Source organism: Podarcis gaigeae, assembly GCF_964106915.1.
Source record: "Podarcis gaigeae genome assembly, chromosome: 8".
Taxonomy (NCBI): Eukaryota; Metazoa; Chordata; class Lepidosauria; order Squamata; family Lacertidae; genus Podarcis; species Podarcis gaigeae.
The window spans coordinates 57,786,834-57,807,914 of NC_139684.1; the positions used below are offsets into that span (position 1 = coordinate 57,786,834).

The 21,081-nt window shown below is 45.6% G+C and overlaps 1 protein-coding gene across 20 annotated transcripts in view; it reads left to right on the forward strand.

The window, feature by feature from the left end:
* Positions 1–21,081, forward strand: part of MACF1 (microtubule actin crosslinking factor 1) — a 292,549-nt gene that overhangs the window by 193,164 nt on the left and 78,304 nt on the right. For 19 of the 20 annotated variants that reach the window (XM_083751563.1, XM_083751572.1, XM_083751574.1 and 16 more), the window contains 8 exons: positions 1,181–1,337; positions 2,900–3,017; positions 7,445–7,507; positions 8,745–8,986; positions 10,739–10,868; positions 12,765–12,964; positions 15,179–15,674; positions 16,345–17,816. In XM_083751563.1, coding sequence (XP_083607689.1) covers positions 1,181–1,337; positions 2,900–3,017; positions 7,445–7,507; positions 8,745–8,986; positions 10,739–10,868; positions 12,765–12,964; positions 15,179–15,674; positions 16,345–17,816 — 2,878 coding nt within the window. The remainder of the gene's footprint in view (positions 1–1,180; positions 1,338–2,899; positions 3,018–7,444; positions 7,508–8,744; positions 8,987–10,738; positions 10,869–12,764; positions 12,965–15,178; positions 15,675–16,344; positions 17,817–21,081) is intronic. The other variant, XM_083751575.1, reaches the window with a different exon arrangement.

Consider the following 21,081-nt stretch of genomic DNA (forward strand, 5'->3'; position numbering starts at 1 on the left):
CTGCTCTGCATGCAGAAGGACCGAGGGTTGTGCTACATGCACAAGAGACAGTGCAAGTGGCCCTGCATCTTGTCCTTTATGGAGGTGGAAGGAAGCCAAGATCCAGCTTCATAATATGGCTCCTTAAGTTGTAAAATTCCTTTCCTGCCAGTGTGGTTTCCAAACAATGTGGCTGGTGCTTAGTCGTGAATTTTTGCTCAATAGAAATTCACAGCAGTTGGAGAAGGAATGTCAAAACCAACATGTGTCTAAAGCTTGGTTCTCCTTTGTTGTTGTTGTTAATGAGGGCTGCTTTGACTTTTTTGCAGAGGTCATGTTTTGGAGGGAGTTGTCTGGTTTTTTTTGGGGGGGGGGAGTTGTCTGTTCTTTGGAGTGGAGGATGTCTGAGCATCATTAGTGTTTCTTCTATGGAATGAGTGTTTTCTCGTGCCTGTGATAGCTTCTTAGATTTCCAAATGTGTCCCTGGGACTACAAAGTTGGAGGACCCCCCCCCCCAATCTAAACTCACAGCCTGACAAAGACATGTCAAGGCAATGCTTTTCCTGGGAACACCAAGTTTATTTTCTTTCTCTGCTAGTGGTAGTGAGTTAAAACCTACTTACCTCACACCAGAGACAGAGGCAGAGAGAAGGTTGAAGAACAAAGCTGTCATAAACTGACATTTTGATAACTTGAAGGTTTCGGGAAGGGTGTAGGCCATCTCTGCCTCAGTGTTTTCTCAGCATGACTGGGAGGTGGTGGTTGGCTTTGCAGAATTTACTTAACAGGAGAACTTGGTCTAAATGTCTGCTCACTTTTCTGTGGTGGGTGGATAACCTTGTTAGGGCCTGATCAGCCAGGAACGAAGAACAGAGCGTGAAGAGGCTGATATTTCCTTTCAGTCCTTAATCCATTGGACTGAGCAACAATGTCCCAAATAGGTGGTCCAGTGTTGCAGAAGGAGCAGTAACAATACTTGGCATATGCAGGTGTTAAGTGCACTTTTCTCATAATTCCTTACACAGCAGCGCTGCAAGGCAGGCCATGTTAACACATTTTGGGAGCAGGAGCTGAGGTTGAGCCTGCTGTGGTTGCAGACTTCTCGGCGACTTAGAATTCATCTGATAGAATGCATGCTAGGAAAAGAGCTAGCAGAGCTAACCCACTTTTTTACCTACCTCCTTTCTCTCCACTTCCCAGAGAGAAGGGCGCATCCTCCTGCCAAGAACAGTTGGACGAATTCCGAAAACTGGTTGAATCCATCAAGCAGTGGCTGAAAGAAACAGAGGCGACTATCCCAGCCACAGAGGCTTCTTTGGGCACCCATGAGTTGGAGAAGCGGATGCAGCAAATTGAGGTGGGCAGAGAAAGAAGGAAAGAGTCCCAGAGCCTGCTAGGGAAGATGTGCTCTTGAGGGAGGGAGATCACAACAGCATAAACAGAAGAGCTTCACTGCATCTGGGTTGATGGTCTGAATAGAGGCTAGTTTCCTCTGAAACTGCAACAAATACAGGAAGCTCTTGGGGGGGCCCTCTCTTGTAGGCTTTCTCTAGTCTTCCCGGGTTCCTATAGCTAGAGCTGTGGTGTACTCTGTGAATGAACAAATCACAATTCTGCACCTCGCCCAAAATTAATCTTGAGATCTGGGTTGTGGCATTGTTAAAATGATATTTGTCTTTTGTTCTATCAGGTAGCCTCTGAATGCAGAGCGGTGTGGTGAGAGCCAGTGTGGTGTAGTGGTTAAGAGCGGTAGTCTCGTAATCTGGGGAACTGGGTTCGTGTCTCCGCTCCTCCACATGCAGCTGCTGGGTGACCTTGGGCTAGTCACACTTCTCTGAAGTCTCTCAGCCCCACTCACCTCACAGAGTGTTTGTTGTGGGGGAGGAAGGGAAAGGAGAATGTTAGCCGCTTTGAGACTCCTTAAAGGGAGTGAAAGGCGGGATATCAAATCCAAACTCTCCTTCTTCTTTATAAATTTTGCAGTTAGCTAATTAAATTAAATTAACTCAAAAGGCTGCCCAGGTGGGTGATGCATCCCAAATGCTGGGCAGACACACCTGTTAAGCATCAGCAAGACTATTGTGTGCCTTCAGGCCGTGCCCTGGGCCATTGCAGGTTTATATCAGTTTGCTTGTTTTGCAAAATATATTCTGCTTCTGAGGTTGACCTGAGGCAAAGAGATATGCAGAGCACCAGGCTCCAGTTCCTGAGTACTAGAAATTCTGCTTGCCCTTTCCCAACATGACAACTGGGACTGAGGGGAGTCAGTATCCAAAACATCTGGAGACCACCAGGTTGGCAAAAGCTGCTCTGCCCCTCCCCGCTTTTCTGTTGAGACTTGGCAGGATTATGGCCATCTATTCAGGCCTGTCTTCACATCATTATGGGTTCTGAAAGAAAACATGGAAGCTGAAGTTCTCCAGATGTTGGGTTTTTGCATCCAATAGTACTTTATGCAGTGGAACTGGTGGAGGATACCTTTCCCTGGGGCCCAGCCTGGTGTTTCAGGAATTGCCTCCTTCCATAGAAAACTACCTGAGAACTTTGTGCTGTGGCCCCTTCTTTATGTTTCCTGCTCCCCCTTCACCCATCAGTAGGTAGGGATAAGAGAGAGGTCTTTCTTGGGTTGTGGCATCCAAATTACAGCATCTCTGGTCCCTTGATTGCCCAGCCTTAGGCAGGCATTGAAAACACACTTGTTTTGCTGGGCATTTTACATTATTTAAATCTGTTCTGATAGTTTCCCATGTTCTAACGTTATGTCATTTGTTGTTCTGACAAATTTGTAAGCCGCTGTAAGTATTCACTTGATGTTAAGAGGATAGATCAGATATAAATGTGCACCAGTGCCAGCCAAGTCTTGGGATGCCCTACTTGCCTATGGCCACCTTCTGATGCCTGACTGTGATCTCTTAACAGGTGATCTTGGAAGAATGGACAGGGAAAGGAGTTCTTGTGGATGAGATCAACCGCAGGGGGACAGCCTTGGAGAGTCTGATAGTTGAGATTACAGCTCCTGATGCCCAGTCCAAATCAGGTGGGTGAGAGAGACAGACAGGGGCACATGTCTTCAAAGCTGTTTGGAGACCACAGAGACAGCACAGTCCTTCCTCCACTTTGGGAGCCCTCCTGACTTCAGTTGCTGATTTGTCCAAACCATAGAAACTTGAGGTGTGTGGCAGGGGGTGGATTGGGGAATAAGCCATAAGGCTTGTCCTGATTCAGCATTTCTGCACTCTGCATAAGATCTTGGAAGATCTCGCCCATTTCTGGCATTCTTGTTTTGCGTTCACATTGATGGTCAGAGGCGATGTGGTGGAGCACTTCAGTCCCCAGGCTACCTTTGTTAAAGGATCTCAAGAAGACCCATTTCTGCCTGAAACTTCAGCTGTAGTTCTCTATTCCAAGTAGAGCAGCCTTCACCAACCTGGTGCCTTCCTGATGTCTTGAACTACAACTCCCATCAGCCCCAACCATACTAGCTGGGGCAGATGGGAATTTTAGTCCAAAATATCTGGAGGGCACCAAGTAGGTGAAGGTTGCTCTATTTATTTAATTATACTCATTTTGGGATTTTTATACTGCCCTTCATCCATGATTCCAGGGATTTTTGCAGCACGTAAAGCAGCAAAATACAGCAAGTTGCTATAAAAAGTCAAAAAAAATCAATAAAAGAATAAGCAGAGCAGCAGAAAACCAGAATTTCAAGTAGTAAAACATTTTAAAAGCCTAGCAGACTAAAAAGGAAAAAAGATGAAGACTTGCATGACCCCATAGTATAAATGACACAGGGCTGAGCAGTTGTCCCCCAGCGCCATCTTCTGGAAATCACCAGAAGTGGAGTGAAACCACTGGATGGCCATACCCACAACTCCTAACCTATAGAGGCGACCTAGAACATACAAGAAGTCATGAGTGGTCCTGGATATTCAGTACGGTAGCACTTTTCCATCACTCTCTTGACATAAATAATTTATCAGGGTGACCAATCTGGTTTCTATGCCAAAACCCAGATTGAATTGGGGGCTTGTCCATCCTGGAGTTTATGGTGTTTTTGCAGCTGTTTGCGTCTCCATTTAATACGTGTAACCCTTCGACAAGATTAAATTCAATACTTCTTCCCTTGCAGGAAATTAGATTCCAAACCACTCCACTTGCGGTCGCTGACCATTTGTTTTGGTATTTTTGGGTGGTTAGATTAATTGTCACTTTTTGCTTTTCCATGCCCACAACTTCCTCAGTGTTTTCGTTGCTTTTCCAGATGTTTTTGCAACTTTCCCCAGAAAACTCCAGAAGAGAACTTTTTTTCTTTTGATCATAGAATCTTAGAGTTGGAAGGTACCCAGGGGTCATCTAGTCCACCCCCTGCAATACAGGAATCTTCGCAAAAGCATCCATGACAGATCCAACCTCTGCTTAAAAACCTCCAAGGAAGGAGATTCCACCACTTCTCGTGGCACTCTGTTCCACTGCCAAACAGCTCTTACTGACCAGAAAGTTTTTCCGAATGCTTAGTCAGATTTGCACAAAACCAGAAAACTGCACAAGCAAACCACATTAAAAATGGCTACAACAGATATCTTGTGCAGCAACCTAAAAAGTGTGTGCTGAGAATTATCAATGGCTTTCATTTCTTTTCCACCCTGCTGGTAAGGGCATGTCAGGAGCTTAACCCTATATATGCCCCTTCTTTCCCTCCCTATTTTCCTTTTGATCCCCTCGATTGCACAAAACCAGAAAAGTGTGAGAGAGAATTTACAGTTGCCTGACTGTGCTTTTGCATATTGCTTGGGTGGGCTGGTTTTTTTAAAGAACAAGGTGTCCATGCAGCTTTCAGCAACATGCCCTGTTGGTACTTAATTAGCATAATAGAATCAACAAATTAGAAGGCAGGGATGGCCACGAAAGGAAATGCCTTTTGGGGATGAATAGGGATGACTGAAGTTGTTCCTCAAGTACAAATTCAAATGTGTGCAGGTGTGGATCACTCTGCTCTGATTTGAATGAGGTGGGGGAGTGGATTAATAGCTAAATAATACTCAAATGTGGCAGTTGTGTGGTCACCATCTGCTCAAGCACCTTGCTCAGGAAGAGGATGTTCCCTAGTGTCTAACAGGTGTTATCCATCCTTGAGGCCTAAGGTGACTTTGGTTTTCAAGAGACCTTCTCTCCTAAAAGCCATCAATTGCCACCTGGATGCAGGCAGTTCATTTTCTTCTTCTCCTAGATGTAATTATCCATGAAGGGCAAGGGATGAGCAAGCATGACGTAGGCGACACCTCTACACGCCCCTTGTCTGAATCTTCAGGTTGCAGCAGCTGACTGCTACAAAGTGGTAGAGCACATGCTTTGTGTGAACCACTCTGAGATCAATGGGAGAAGGGCAGTATATAAATTAAAATAACTAAAAAATGCTTAGTGTGCAGAAGCTCCCATTTTTAATCTCTGGTGTCTCCAGGGAGGGTTGGTGAAACGCTCCTGCCTGAAACCACGGAAAGCCTGCTGATGGACCAATGGTCCAACTTTCTATAAGGTAGCTTCTACTGTTCCAGTGAACTCACAAGACCCGAGCAGACAGAGTCCTGGACATGCCCTTTGTCTGAATTGCTTGTGGCAACTAGGACTGTGAACTCAGTTCAGCCTTTGCTCTGAAAGCAAATTCCTTCGCTCAGAATATGCTTCTCTTTCGGTCTCACTGTGTATCTTTTGCACCTGGCTCTGTTAGTAGATCTTGGGGGTTTATTAGACCTCACAAACCTGAAGTCTGCCCTCCTGTTCTCTGAACCATATATAGCTCCCCCTGGTATTTGGTTCCCAGGACTCAATAAAATGCGGGGGAAGAAGTATTGAGAAAACTGTATGGTCTTGTGCTGTGCTAATTTTGTTTATGCTGAGGCTTTTTTCTCCCAGTCACATCCATCATTCTAAAATGAATTGTGGCTCAATTTGTGCATGAATTGGGCAACATAATAGCCGCCCAAATACTGCTTTTGTGTTGTTGGCTCCGCACTTTACAGTGTTAATATATGCAAAGGTCAGTCACATTGGTTTCCCAGGTGACAGGATTACTTCCTGCTGCAGTACCAAGCCACATGACTTCATGGAGATTGTTCTTTGGTGTCTTCCTTGTTGTTACCCAGGCAACGACAAGGAACTGAGCTTCAGGCAAACAGCGGAAGCTGAGGTTGTGACAACAATGAACCACATTTGGGGTTGGGATTTTATTTACACACAGCCTTTATCATAGAGAGGTTCCGTGAAATGGCCCACATTTGGGCATATGTGGCGATATTTTGGTACCAGTGCACAACTTTAATTAAAAACGAACAACAAACCGGGAAGTGCACTAGAGCAAATGTTTTCAGCCAGTTTTCATATTTTGCAATGGGCATAATGGAGGCTTGTGCTTTTTTGTCTTGTGGGGAGAAATATTCATCTCCATCTGTTTGTTTGTTTTTTGTTTGTTTGTTTTGTTTTGTTTTAAAAAATAAAGTCTTATGCAAGAGTGATAAAAAGGTATTGTGCAAGAGTTCTACATTGTTATTATGGATTCTTTAGGCTGATATGTGTACTACAATCACAGTCTCTTGCTTGCAGAGCTTTTGAGAGAATATCTCCTCTCAACCAGGCATTTGTCCATCAGTGGAAATGAGGGCCTTTTGTTTGACATTGGGGGCTGCCGGAAACAAGCTGGTAGAGGTGCACTTGGGTGAGGATCCAGCAGAAGTCAGGTTGTCACAATAGACAATCTCCATGGAAACGTCCCCCCCCAGATGAAACACCCACAGCAAAAAATGTGCTAATGAGCTTCCACACCAGCAATCACTGCAGAAGTATAATGAGTTATTTCTAACCATATTTCAACAATGGTTCCCACACCTTTTTGGGCCACTGCCCCCTTGACTCCATAAACTCATCCCCAGTGCCCTGTATCCTACCTTATAAAAAGCATTATTCAGAATAGCAGTTTGCACAACCCACTATAATAGCACAATAAAATTCAAAACAGGAACAATTAATTGCACATTTAATCAAAATCCAATTAAATCTATTTAGTTTAATTAATTCAACAAAATTGATGAACTTGATCCAGTAATGCCAGCTTTTCAATGTTTGGTAGTCATTTGCACCTCCAGCGTCCCCCTCACCCCCCACCCATTTGCCTCTTGGCACCCCACTACGCAATCCTGCTCCCAGGGCAGTATCGCCTACTTTGGGACCCACTGTTTTCAAAAGTTTGGGCTGCCACTTTGATGCTGCTGAAGCTGTCCTGTGGATGCTGTAAAAACAGCAACATCCCCTCTCAGGTGTTGGTCTCTGTTTGCACATAGCCCCTTCGTGGCCTCCTAGAAAGGGCTGTATTATGGCTGCAAAGGGCACTGCTTACATGTGTTTTCAGACACCCATATTTCTAACATGTTTTGTCTCTGTCGTTTTGTCTTGTCTCCCTGTTGTTTTGCTCAGGTTCTGTGCTGCCCGCTGGGGGAAGTTCTGTAGGCAGCGTTAATGGATATCACACCTGCAAAGGTGAGAGAGCCCAGACTGTTGTGCGTGCTTGTGTGAGTTGTGTCCTGTGGCTGGTGTTGTCCTGTTGTTCTCTCAAAGTAACAGGGAAGTTGGTAAGGCCGAGGCACATGTTGCTGGTTGCCCTGAAGAAGAGCCTGGCTGCTGGATCAGGCCATAGGGGGCCCATCGAGTCCAGCCCTCTGTTCTCACAGTGGCCAACCAGATGCCCCAATGGGAATCCCACAAGCAGGACTTGAGTATAGTAGCAGCTCTTTCCTACTGTCTTGTTATTCCCAACAGCTGGTATTCCAATGCATCCTCTATCCTTTATGGATGGAGATTGTGTTTGGGTGCCCACTGTTGTCCCCTGTATTCAAGGCAAAATATCACTGGTAGAGCACCTGCCCAGGTTCAATCCCCAGCATCTCCAGGTGGGAAAGTCCTATGCTGGAAACCCTGGAGAGCTGCTGCCAGTTAGTGCAAGCAACACTGAGTGAGCTGGACCAATGGTCTGACTTGGTATAAAGCAGCTGGAGAAAAGAAGGTGCTGCTCTAACCCCAGAGCATGTGTCCCCTCTGTTCAAACTGTGGGGAGGGGAGAGGACATGCTGCAGAGTAAAAACTTTGCAAGGGTCCTTTCCCTCCCCCTACCAAGCCTCACCTGGTGTCCAAGGAGGGATACCTTCTCACAACAGTCTGGCTGCTTCACCTCAAACCAAATTGTGCAGCCTGCCTGCTGCTCCTCCGGCCTAGATGGTGGGAGTCAGAGCAAATACTGAGAACTTGCAGAAGAAGAGCAAAAGGTTTTTCTGTGTGAGGTGAATATTTTGGGAGAGGGTTTAGAACAGCCTTGCCACAACCTGTTGCTGGACTATATGCAACTGGGGCTCATGGGAGTTGTTGGCTAAAACACATGGAGGGCTTATTTCAAGTGCCTTTTGGAATTCGTGTCTGGTCTGTTCTCAAATGCATGGCGAATAACTTGGCATTTCCTGTTTCTGTGACTTCATTGGCCCTGCCTTCCTTCAGAATGTATGGAAAGCACACATTTGTATGTATAGCTGGTGTGCCTGTGAACCGCACAGGTACAACCGCACAGGTACCCCTGGAATCACCTCAGCTGATCTGCTTAGGTGTCCTGTCTTTGTCCATATGAACACATCTCCAACTTTATCTTTATATTACCATCAATATGGAAATGAAATCATTTCTCCATCTCTGATTCAGTCCTCCCCCTCTCTCTTTTTGTTTTGTTTAGATTTGACAGAGATCCAGTGTGACGTGTCAGATGTCAACCAGCAGTATGAGGGGCTTGGTGCCACCTTACGGGGGCACCAGGAGCAGCTGTCCTCCATGTTGGCCAAGATGAGAGATGTCCAGGAGGAGGTGGGCTCCGTGCTGAAGTGGCTGGAGTCAAAGGAGCGGGCCTTGACCGCGCTGGAAGCTTCCTCCTCACCTACCAAGTCAGAGACGATGAGGGCTCAGGCGGACCATAACAAGGTTCCTATTGTTATTCATACATACCTTGATATGTACCTCCTCACCTTGTTTGCAGCAGTTCGTGAAAATTTAAGGGGACAACGTCCATAAATGAAATAACTTTCAGGGGGGAATATCGCAAAGATATGCAATTTGGAAGTGGTCATTTTTATAGATCTGGCACAGGAGGTACTCTTTTACAAGGCTGATCTAACTGTTGGTGCTGGTGCACGGCCAGCCACTGAGCTTAATGACAAGAATCTAGTTGCACCGTGACAACCACAGGTGGTTTAAGGCCTTTATGCGCAATCCAAAAAACTAAGCAGGGCCCCAGACGTAGCATTAAAAAGGGAGTACAGAAGGGAAAGTGTTTTTATTTTATTATTTATTTATTTAAGTTGGTAGGCTGCCCTCCATCCACAGATCTCAGGGCAGTTCACAACATAAAAATGCAAGACACCCCCCCCCCCAAAAAAATACAAAATGCATAATAAAAGCAAGAGCAAACTAAGTATCCACCACCCACAAGACATTAAAAAGGGTATTGGGTGTAATCAGCCAAAGGCCTGGTTGAGGAGGATTGTTTTCTCCTGGCGCCTAAAGGTGTATAATGAAGGCGCCAGGTGAGCCTCCCTGGGGAGGGCATTCCACAAGTGGAGAGCCACCACAGAAAAGGCCTGGTCTCGTGTTCTCATGTTCCCACCCTCAGTTCCTATCATGGAGGAGGCACATGAAGTAGGGCCTCAGATGGTGATCTCAGGGCCCAGTTAGGTTCATATGAAGAGAGGCAGTCCTGAAGGTATTGCGGTCCTGAGTCGTTTAGGCTTTATAGGTCAAAACAAGCACTTTTAATTGGGCCCCAAAACTAACTGGCAGCTATTACAGTCAGGCCAGTATCTAAGTAATATACTCAAACTATCCTGCCCCTGCCTAACCTGGCTGCTGAATTCTGCACCAGCTGAAGTTGCCGAACCGTCTTCAGAGGCAGCCGTATGTATAACGTGTTGCAGTAATCTGAGGGCAAGAAGGTAAATTCCTGACACCAGACATGGAGGAAGTAACTGAGCAAAGTTCATCTGATCTGTCAAAGAGGAAGGCCTGGCCAAAACTGCACAGTGTGGCCCTAAGCAGACAAAAGGTTCAATGCTAACAAACACTTCTGAAGAGCCACCTGAAACTGATGAATGTATTTTAAAGATAACATGTCCCTTAAATGCTGACTGGATGGTGGCCTTGCAGCCCTGAGAGTCCAAATTTGAAAATCTGCTACTGTAACTGACTTAACAAAACTGGAGAATGAAGCACTGTCTCTCAGGATTGGCAATCAGTCTGAGTTGGTCTGACTGGTGATACTTTACAAAGCTGCATTTATAAACACATTTCTATGTGTCGTGAAAAATTATTGTGCATTTTTCAAACTGACTTGCTCTTAGAGTTCATTAATATGTGGCTTTGCATTATGGCCTGTAATATATTTCTGTTTATCAGTGGAAGTGTTGTTGGGTGTGTTGTCCTTTTCAGAAAAGTGTGCTTATTTTATAGTATTTTCTAGATTCTGCCCTTCATGAACAGGCCCAGCTTGAAATGCATGTGGCACTTATATCCCTTGGAAATGGCAGCTGTTTTTCTTCCCACACACCCATCCACCCCACACCTTGAGATTTCTGCTGCTTCATCAAATCCACAAACAAACCATATTCTGTTTCTAAGAATAATAATAATATTGCAATTGTCTCTTGTGGCTCTTTCCCCTCCCTGCCCATGACCCTGTAGGCATTTCTGGCTGAGCTGGAGCAGAACGCTGTGAAAGTCCAGAAAGCAAAAGAGTCTCTTTCTGGACTCCTGGAGAAATATCCCGAATCGCCAGAAGCAGGAAATTGGAAGCGGATGCTGGAGGACTTAAGTATGTGACCCAGAGACCTCTGAGAAACTCATCAGGGGCTGAGCAAGACTGGGCTAGTTCTAGAAAGGGGAAGCAGAGCTCTATCTAGCTGAAATATAGACTGTGTGGTGGGTGGTGCCGTGGCAGTTGGGAAAGGACTGTAGACTAAGGGGAAAGTGTGGAAAGCAAGACCAGGAAGCCAAAGGTCCAGGAAGTTCTCTTAGCTCTAGTGCTGTGGAAGTGAATAAGAGCTGGCTGCCTCAGATGGCAGATGCTGAAGGGCAGGGAATGGCAGCGAGATGGCGGACAGCAGCCTCCTCTGTGCCCCCTAAAGAAGCCTGCTACGCTCAGGGCAATGCTGTCCTATCACCAGTATCAAAACAAGATTTAGCTACCAGTCCAGTCAGCATCTGGGTATGAAATGAGGGGTGCCATCTTGTCCTTGCCTGTAGAAGCAAAATGGCTTGTGCTGGCTGGGGAGGGGGAGTCATTTAGAAATTGTGTTACTGACAATCTTGGGGTATCATCAGATAAACCTCTTTGGTGGCAAGCAGGCCAGCACATCCTGCTTCTGAACAAACCAGGCTATCACAAGTGGAGAAAGCATGTGCAGCAGGCAGAGAAGAGCGTTCAGCAATCGGGGGGTGGAGAGGCTGAGAGAGGAGGTGTGTCTTAGGCAGTTATCCTTGGTGTGAGAAAAGGGGCCATCCTAAGTGCATGTGTGTGGGTGTGGATTCATTTCCCACAGGGTTGGCCCAGTGGATTATTCCACAGGAATGTGCAGCTCTTTCCATTTAGGAGCTCTAGCCCCTCCCAGGCTGAGTGCATGGTCTCTCTCCACCCCACTCCCTGTTCTGCATGCAACAGAGGATCCACACTGGCCAGAGAGATGGAGTTGCACAAGGCCCTCCTGAGTAGTGTGTAGCAGTTGCAGACTCTGAATCCTGCAGTTGTGGGCATGCCTTATAGTCAAGAGTTCCCTTACCCTCATATTTGGTTGTGTTTCATTTTCCAGACTTTCCCTTGCACAGCCCACTCCAAATCTGGGTAGAACAGGCTCATGTCCTGGCCAGTTTATAATGACATTTTATTTCTGAAGCAGCCAGAAATCATTAGTTAGCACAAAGCATGATCTAGTTTTTGAATGAGTGTCAGAGCTGATTGTGCCTGTCAGCTTGCCCAAGCTACTGCAGTCTTACTGTTGTTATTTTGGAGGAATGCTGTGTGATTTCCCACCACCACCCCCAGAAAGATGAAACCTGACATTTTAAATGTTTGCTTAAACTGTAATTCATATTTGCAAAAGAATATTGAAACTGCTTTGCCAAAATTTTCCCCTGAAAACTTTTTTTTAAAGAGCAGTTTTAAGAGCAGTTCCACCTCTGTTTGTTGAGAGGAGACACTCCCTGTTTGCATAGGAACTGGGCCAATGAAAAGCATTGTATGGAATCTTTCCAAAAGTTTGTGGAGGAGGCTCTGCCATTCAGCTGAGATCAGGTGCACCACCTCATTTTGTGGGTAGCGTGGGGGTAGGACACAGTGTGCACCTGCGTTAAATTTTGGGTTCAGTTTGCAGTATCTTCAGTTAAATCAGGAGGGACAGACTTAACCTTCCAGGGGGCCACATTGTAGCCATACAGGCAAGGCCACCCCACACTCACCCCACACCCATATTCAAACACACATGCCTGCGTGCTGTGTCGACGATGTCCCAACCACCTAGGTCCATGTCACCTGGGGAGGGGAGACCTGGCCTCATTTGGCCCACGGGCCTGAGTTTTCCCACTCCTGCTGTAAATACCTGATCAGGTAAGTCCTAAAAATTCCCTTAGAGGTCCGCATTCACCCGTAGCTAATGATTCCTATGGAAGCCTTTGTGGAGGGAATGTACCCAGTCATGGTGTTTCTGGCATTCAGATTCCAGGTGGGCACATGCCAACCAGGTGACAGCAGAGCGCCAGCAGAAGTTGGAGAAATCAGCCAGCGAGCTGGCCAGCTTCCAGGTGGCTGAGGGCCAGCTGCGTCCCTGGCTGATGGAGAAGGAGCTCATGATGAGCGTGTTGGGCCCACTCTCCATCGATCCCAACATGCTGAATGCACAGAAGCAGCAAGTTCAGGTGAGAAGCCAGCAAAGGCATTTTATGCAACCAGGTTGAAAAGAGTATGGTGGTCAATGCAGGTGGAAGTGACTACAAGAGTGCACCATGCTGGTCATCTGCCAGTGAGAGGGAACTGTTGACCTTTTGCACTGCACTGTCACCACTGCAGATGGCCTGAGCAATCGCAGCTTCTAGCCCAGCAATGAACAATTGGTATAAGGGGCTCATATATTTCCACCTGTACCCTGGTTCATCAGTTTGAGCAGCACAGGGTGCCTGTCCTTGCCTACCTGCTTTCCAGCTCCAGATCACTAGCCCTGACAGAAGGGGTGCTTGTGTAGAAATGCTTAGTTTCATTGAACAGCAGACCCATCTCTTGCATTTGCCTTCCTCTCCCTTGGATTATGAATCATGCTGCTCAGAAGAGGCCTGTAGGCAGTCAAACGCTCGAGAGGGTAGGATTGTCGGGAGATCTCCATGCTTATACAGTTTGACTCTCAGTCTGCAACTTGTTTATATGAACTGTAGCAGCAGCAGGACAAATAAGGCAGGGGAGTGGAATGTCTTTTGAATGTCATCATCATCCCTGACATCTTTTTAAAGCTGAAATCCTGTTTCAAGCTGACTTCCCACAGCTTCTTTCCAGAAACTCTACAGATGGTTTATAGCAACTCAATATGCTTTTAGTTGTGTGTCAGCCAACCTAAACTCTTGCAGCAGACTAACTTGTTTAATTGATTCATCAGCTGACATCACATACATTTGCAGCTCATTGGATGTATCTTCCTCAATGAAGAGGAACAGTTCATCTTTGGCTGCCTCATTGCTCAGACCTCAGCTTTCCAAGGAGCCTTGGACTTCAGGGGTTTCTCATTCAGAATCAAATCAGGCAAGCTTTCGTTTACCACTTCCCTTCTAGTGTGCACACACAGGGAAATGTTAGGTGTGCTCCAGGACCCACTCGGGTCATGTGAGGCCATCTGGAACACTTGCAAGAACCAAGAGCATGTCCTGGAACAGGGGTCAGCAACTGGTTGATCTCTCAGTTGTTCAACATTAGCAACAGCAAAATGACTTTTCTCACCTAATTTAGGCTGCTGAAATGGAGATGGCTAACAGGGAGTGGATTTTTTTGTGCAAGAGGACTGGGCTCGGAAAAAAATGAGCTCAGAGGCACCCTGGTATTTAATTCTAACTATGGGCTCCTCCAGACATTCCATTTATTCATCACTCTTATTAATTTGTTTACATGGTGGTTCAACTATGTCTGGTCTTCATTGCACACTCCTTCTGATTTGTTTGTATATATGCCATTTAGCATTTCTTCTGCATTCACCCTGACTTGCTTCCAGGGGATTTACACATCTTCATCTTAGTCAATCATTCATCCCACAGTTTCCCCCATCATTTTCTGTGCTGCAAAGTGGGACTTGTTTTATAAATTGGAGTTTGTGTAAAAAATGGATTTGTTGCACTTGGGTGACTGAACCCTTTAATCCACTTTAAATGCCCCAAATAGTGATGGTCTGGAGGCACCCTGCATGTCTTTTGCACCCGGCTCTCATTGGTAGATCTTGGGGTTCTGGTGAAAAAAACAGATCCAACAAGCCTGAAGATTAATTAATGTGAACATGGGAAGTTTGGAAACCACTGATATTACCAGGAAAGGCATTGCTTACATCACATCACATCACATAAGTGCCGCTTGATTGTAAAAAACAAAGCACCTTCTAAGTGGTTTTACAAAAATTAAAAGAAACATTAAAGTTATCAATAAAAGCAGTTAAAAGCAAGTAAGGAGGCACCAGAAATTGTACAGCCTGGTGTCAATGGGCAGGGAATTTCAAAGTGTAAGTGCTGCCACTCTAAAAATTGATTTATTGCAGAATGAGCATTATGTGGCACTTGTAACAGTATCAGTTCCACAGTTCAAAGCAGCTGAGTGGGCACATATAGGGTGATCCTATAAGTAAACTGGTCCATGGCTGTTAATGCCAGTATATAATAGTAACACCTTGAAAATGGCCCAGTAATAACACCAAGTCATTATTTTCATCAGGTTTAAGAAGGCAGCCATTCCCTTGGTCATTTTAAAAAAGTGTTTTATTATTCAACCAAGACTGACAGTGCTATGGTTGCATTCTCCTTGGCCTCTTTAATCTTTTTTTAACCATCTTGGTCTCTCATTAAAAAACATATGCACTGCTTCTCTACCCCCCTCCCCCATTTTAGTTCATGCTGAAGGAGTTTGAGTCCCGCAAGCCCCAGTATGATCAGCTGAATGAGGCTGCCCAAGGGATACTCACCAGCCCCAGCGAAGGGTCTCCATCCATCAGCAACATGCAGGAGGAGCTCCAGGCTGTCAACCAGAAGTGGACTGAACTCACAGAGAGGCTCAACTCACGCTCCAGCCAAATCGACCAGGCCATTGTCAAGAGCACCCAGTACCAAGAGCTGCTCCAGGGGCTGTCTGAGAAGGTGAAGGCTGCTGGGCAGTGCCTGAGCACCCAGTCCACCATCAGCACCCAGCCAGAGGCTGTGAAGCAACAGCTGGAAGAAACGAGTGAAATCCGGTCCAACCTGGCACAGCTGGAAGAGGAGATCACGGAGGCTCAGGCCCTATGTGATGAGCTCTCAGTCCTCATTGGGGAACAGTACCTGAAGGATGAGCTGAAGAAACGTTTGGAGACTGTGGCCCTCCCTCTCAAAGGGCTGGAGGATTTGGCAGGTATGGAAATGAATCATTTGAAAACATGGGGTCATCAGGTGCTATATAACACCATTTGCAGAATTTAGAAACACAAACAGCATTTAGTCAAAGAAGGAGGACTCCCAACAGCCAGGAAAGTTGTGTGGGCAATAAGGACCCAATAGATCCTTGGCTCACCAGATGTGGCGAAAGGCTTAACCTCAGGGCCACTCCACACATTATGAAGCAAACTCAGTGTGTCACCAACACAGGCCCAATAGGAAGCCCCAGCCAATGCCACCTCTCAGGTGTATTTTTCCCTAATGCATGTGTAGAAGAAGTGGGATGGTTAGCTGGGCTCCATTTTGTCTGTCTGAAAAGAATTGGAATGCCCCCCCCCATCCCATTTTGACCACTGCCTCTATGTAAATGTAAGGTCTAGAAACCGTTTTTTAAGGAAACAGATGTTCTGGGGATCCTACAGAATCAATTAAATCCCCCTGAATAGACCCTATGTTCTATGATTTGTGGCTTCCTAGGTTTATAAGATTGCCTTACCTTTAATGGTATGCCAATTTGCTTTTTCACTGAAAGGTGCTTATTTGCGAAGACTGGAATGTAGATTTGTGCATCAGGCACATTAGGAGAGGTTCCTAGCTTTATGAAATGCATATCTTAACAATGTATTCCTGCCTCCTCCAATTTTCAGGTGACCGGATGAATCGATTGCAGACAGTGCTTGCCAGCTCCCAGCAATTCCAACAGATGTTTGATGAGCTCCACACTTGGCTGGATGACAAGCTGAGGCAGCAGGCACAGAGCGGGCCCATCTCAGCTAAGCTGGAGAGGCTGCAGTCTCAGATCCAGGAGCAGGAAGAATTCCAAAAGAGCCTCAACCAGCACAGGGGCTCCTATGAATTGATTGTGGTAGAGGGCGAGTCTTTGCTTCACTCCATTCATCCCGGCGAGGAGAGAGCCAGTTTGCAAAGCCAGCTGGTCAACCTGAAAGCAAACTGGGAGGAGCTTAGCAAACAGATCACAGACCGACATGCTAAACTCAAGGACTGCTTACAGAAGGCTCAGAAATACCAGCGTCATGTGGAAGACCTTTTCCCGTGGGTGGAGGACTGCAGGTCAAAGATGCTAGAGCTGGAAGTCACTCTGGATCCAGTGCAACTGGAAGCCACACTCCTGAGGTCAAAGGCTATGCTGAGCGATGTGGAGAAGCGCCGCTCCCTTCTGGAGATGCTGAACAGCGCCGCTGATATCCTCATCAATGCATCAGAAATGGATGAGGATGATGTTAGGGATGAGAAAGCTGGGATCAACCAGAAGATGGACGCTATTACAGAAGAACTCCAAGCAAAGACCGGTTCCCTGGAAGAAATGTCGCAAAGGCTGAAGGAGTTCCAAGAAAGCTTTAGGAACATTGAGAAAAAACTAGATGGGACAAAGCATCAGCTGGAAATCTATGAGGCTCTTGGCCCACAGGCCTGCAGCACTAAGAACTTGGAGAAGCTGAGAGCCCAACAGGAGGTTATCCAGGCATTGGAACCCCAGGTGGATTACCTGAGGAATTTCACTCGGGGCCTGGTGGAAGATGCTCCAGATGGGTCTGACTCCTCCCATCTCTTAAGTCAAGCTGAGGTTGCCCAGCAAGACTTCAAAGCAGTCAAGCAAAAAGTTAACGAATGTTGTCAGCTTATGGAGAGCAAGCTTGAAGGGATTGGCCAGTTTAATAATCATGTTCGGGAGATGTTCTCTCAGCTGGCTGACCTGGATGACGAGTTGGACAGCATGGGCTCTGTTGGGAGAGACATGGACAGCCTGCAGTCTCAAGCAGAGGATGTCCATGAATTCCTGGGCAAACTTCAGAGGCTGAGGCTGGATATCCAAGCTTCTGAAGAGAAATGCAGGCAGATGTTGGATGATGAAGGAAGCCCTGACCTCATAGGGTTGAAACGTGAGCTGGAGACTTTAAATAAGCAATGTGGCAAACTGAACGAAAGAGGCAAAAGTCGCCTGGAGCAGGTGGACACAACGCTGGCTCGCGTCAAGGACTTCTATGACAAACTAAAGGAGCTGAACTACATGACAGCCACAGCAGAAGACAGCGAAGCTTTGCAGTGGGTCGTTGGGACAGAAGTGGAGGTCATCAGCCAGCAGCTGGCAGATTTCAAGGTAAGGACCTGGCTATGCTGCAGGTGGCTAATGTTGAATCTACTGATGAGTTGTTTTTAATGCTGTAACCCACCCTGGGACCTTAGAGTGAAGGTCCTGCACTGCTCCATAGGTGAAAATTCCCCCTGTGCTCATTCTTTTTCTTTCTTTCTTTCTTTCTTTCTTTCTTTCTTGCTTTCTTGCTTTCTTGCTTTCTTGCTTTCTTGCTTTCTTGCTTTCTTGCTTTCTTTCTGCCATATATGATCTTTCAGCTTACCTTAGCAGTTTTTATACAAACGAAGGAGATAAAAGAGTTCTAGAAATAGTATAATCTTATTTTTAAAAGACCTTTATCACTTGTTTGTATAAACACTGCCAGGTTGGGCAGAAAACAAAGAGCACAGGGTATATTTCCATCCGTGTCATTCTCCCTGGGTGACTCTTTCATTCGCATAAGCAACTTGTGTGGTCCAATTTAGGAGGCTCTTCATTCATTAAATCTTAGTGTGTACATGTATTGCAACACACTAAAAACTTAATATGTTGTGCTTAAAAAACATCTGTCCCTCACAACCCACCGTGGTCAATGACCCTCCACTTATTTGGATTACTTATTCTAAATATTTAACTTGAATTTGGTTTGAATATTTTAACAGCTCTCAGCTGCCACAGGTATTCTGTGAAAAGGCTCTGGATATTTAGAAGCATGTAAGACATAATGAGGGATGTGGGTGGTGCTGTGGGTTAAACCACAGAGCCTAGGGCTTGCCAATCAGAAGGTTGGTGGTTCAAATTCCCGCGACGGGGTGAGCTCCCGTTGCTCAGTCCCTGCTCCTGCCAACCTAGCAGTTTGAAAGCACGAAGTGCAAGTAGATAAATAGGTACCGCTCCAGCGGGAAGGTAAATGGTGTTTCCGTGCACTGCTCTGGTTTGCCAGAAGCGGCTTAGTCATGCCGGCCACATGACCTGGAAGCTGTACGCCGGCTCCCTCAGCCAGTAAAGCGAGATGGGCACTGCAACCCCAGAGTCGTCCGCAACTTGTCCAAATTGGTCAGGGGTCCCTTTACCTTTACCTTTACCTTTAAGACATAATGAACTGCACTTTTATTACTTTTGTAGTAGTAACTCCTACACCACAGAATGAGAAGTGAATCAGTTAAATCATCAAATAATTCTGTATTCTTCTGCTCACTCCATGGCGAGGTTGCCAGAGGCTTCCTTGTATGACTTGGTGCTCTGACCTTACCTCCTTCATCCAGTGGGGGCAGGAGTTTCTGCCACAACCCAGCACTGGACGCAATTGGAATTGTTGAACCATTCTCAATGCAGAGATGCCACAGTTTCCTCTGAGGAAACAGACTGGCTGTTGTCCCACTGCAGAGCCTGGATCCACATCAATGAATCACAAATCATGGAGGAACATCCTCTGAGGGTGTGTCTTTTCTACTTTAAACAAAAGTCTTGCTGGCTGCAAAAGTGAATTGTGCTTCCTTCAGAAGTCTGAGAAACTCTACTCTTGAGGATGTATTGTTGTGCAAGAACTCTGAGCCAATTGCCTTGTTGGGCTTGCTGTTTATGGCAACTGACTTGAACACACAACTTTTCTACTTGCCAGGAAAGACAGAGGACGTTTTAACAATCTCAGTGAATCACACCATGAATTGATCTCAGTTGGGCATCTGGTGCTGACTCAGTTAAACATAAGGCTCTGGACTCCTCCTAGCCTGAGTGCCTTTGATTGGAAACTGAGATTGAGCAAACTTTACATTGAGAAGGAACTGTCCTCTAGCTGTCCTGGCTGATATGGAAAAGTTGGGAAGGAGCAAGGACTGTGACTTGGGTTTTCTGTGTGGAGAGTAGAAGGCTTTGAGGACCCTCTGTAATTTCACCCTTGATATGTTTATCTATTTAATAATTTCTGTCCAGCCGTGATGCATAAATCAGGCAGGTGCATTATAGCAAATAAAATTGCAATTGCAGTGAGAGACAATTAAAATACCTATTTATTTATTATACTGGTTAATATTCATAATTTCTAAGTGATGTACATAAAATGATTTTTTTAAGCCATACAAAGAATAAGAGCAATTATAATTCATCCTAGAATGCCTACCTTAAAATGCTTGCTGAAACAGGAAAGTGTTTGTCAATCACCTCAAATTCGGCAGGGAGGGGGCCTGTCTAATCTCAGTCAGGAGCAAGTTTGACAGGGTTGGGGTCCACAGTACTGAACTGCATGGCTGTACTGATGGCATGCAGAGTCTGGGGAGTGGACTCCCCAATTTTTCCAGTTCTAGTAACTGGTAACGTATATCGTCTGCACCAAGGAAATCCTAACCCTTCAATCAGAATAAATTATTATTTATTAAACTTATTGTTTTTTATTTATTTTACAAAAGCAGCTCACAATAAACACCTACATTAAAACTGGCATGAAACAAAATGAAGAAAAATCTAAAAAGTGATCATATTTTTAAAAGACAGGATTAAAACATTATGTGCATGCATCATTTGAACATTATGTGAAATTTATTGTGCTTCCAAGATTTCAAGTTTTCAAAGGATAGAGAGGAGGGAGATTATGTTGATTAACTATGGATAGCCTGTCTGATTGTTGGGCTGATGGGAGCTGTAGGATGAAGACTATAAACTATTGAGAACACTGCAGGTCTCCTAACGCTCCCCTGCCCTTTCACATCACACTCCTACCTGATCTCTGGAAGTCCTTATTAGGTTTCACCAGACCACTTCACAAAAGAGTCTCTGAAATCATAAGGTCTAGAAAGTGCCTGAAATTCTGTTCAGCACTAGCAGTGTGTTTTTTTCTAGAAAAATTTGTGCTGGTACTTGCCAGTACTCACCATGAAGTTGTTACAGTAAGTGTCATACTTTTTAACCAAAGATGAAGAAGTGCCGGTAATTACCAGGAATACAGAAGGACTGTGTAATTTGCTTGTTCCTGATGTTGGTGGTGGTGGTCTCTTGCGTTTCCATGTGCTCTGGTTTCTGTCACAGTGTTCCATTTCTCCAGAAGCGGCTTAGTGACACTGGCCACGGAAAGCTGTCTGTGGACAAATGCTGGCTCCCTCAGCCTGAAAGCGAGATGAGTGCTTCACCCCACAGTCGCCTTTGACTGAACTTAACTGTCCAGGGGTCCTTTACCTTTTATACAATAAAAAGTTTCAAATTGATTTGTCAAAATAACAACACATAAAACAATTTAACTCATAAAGCAATTCACTTAGAGTTGGTGATATGAGGGCAGAGTCACTATGATAGTTGTCCT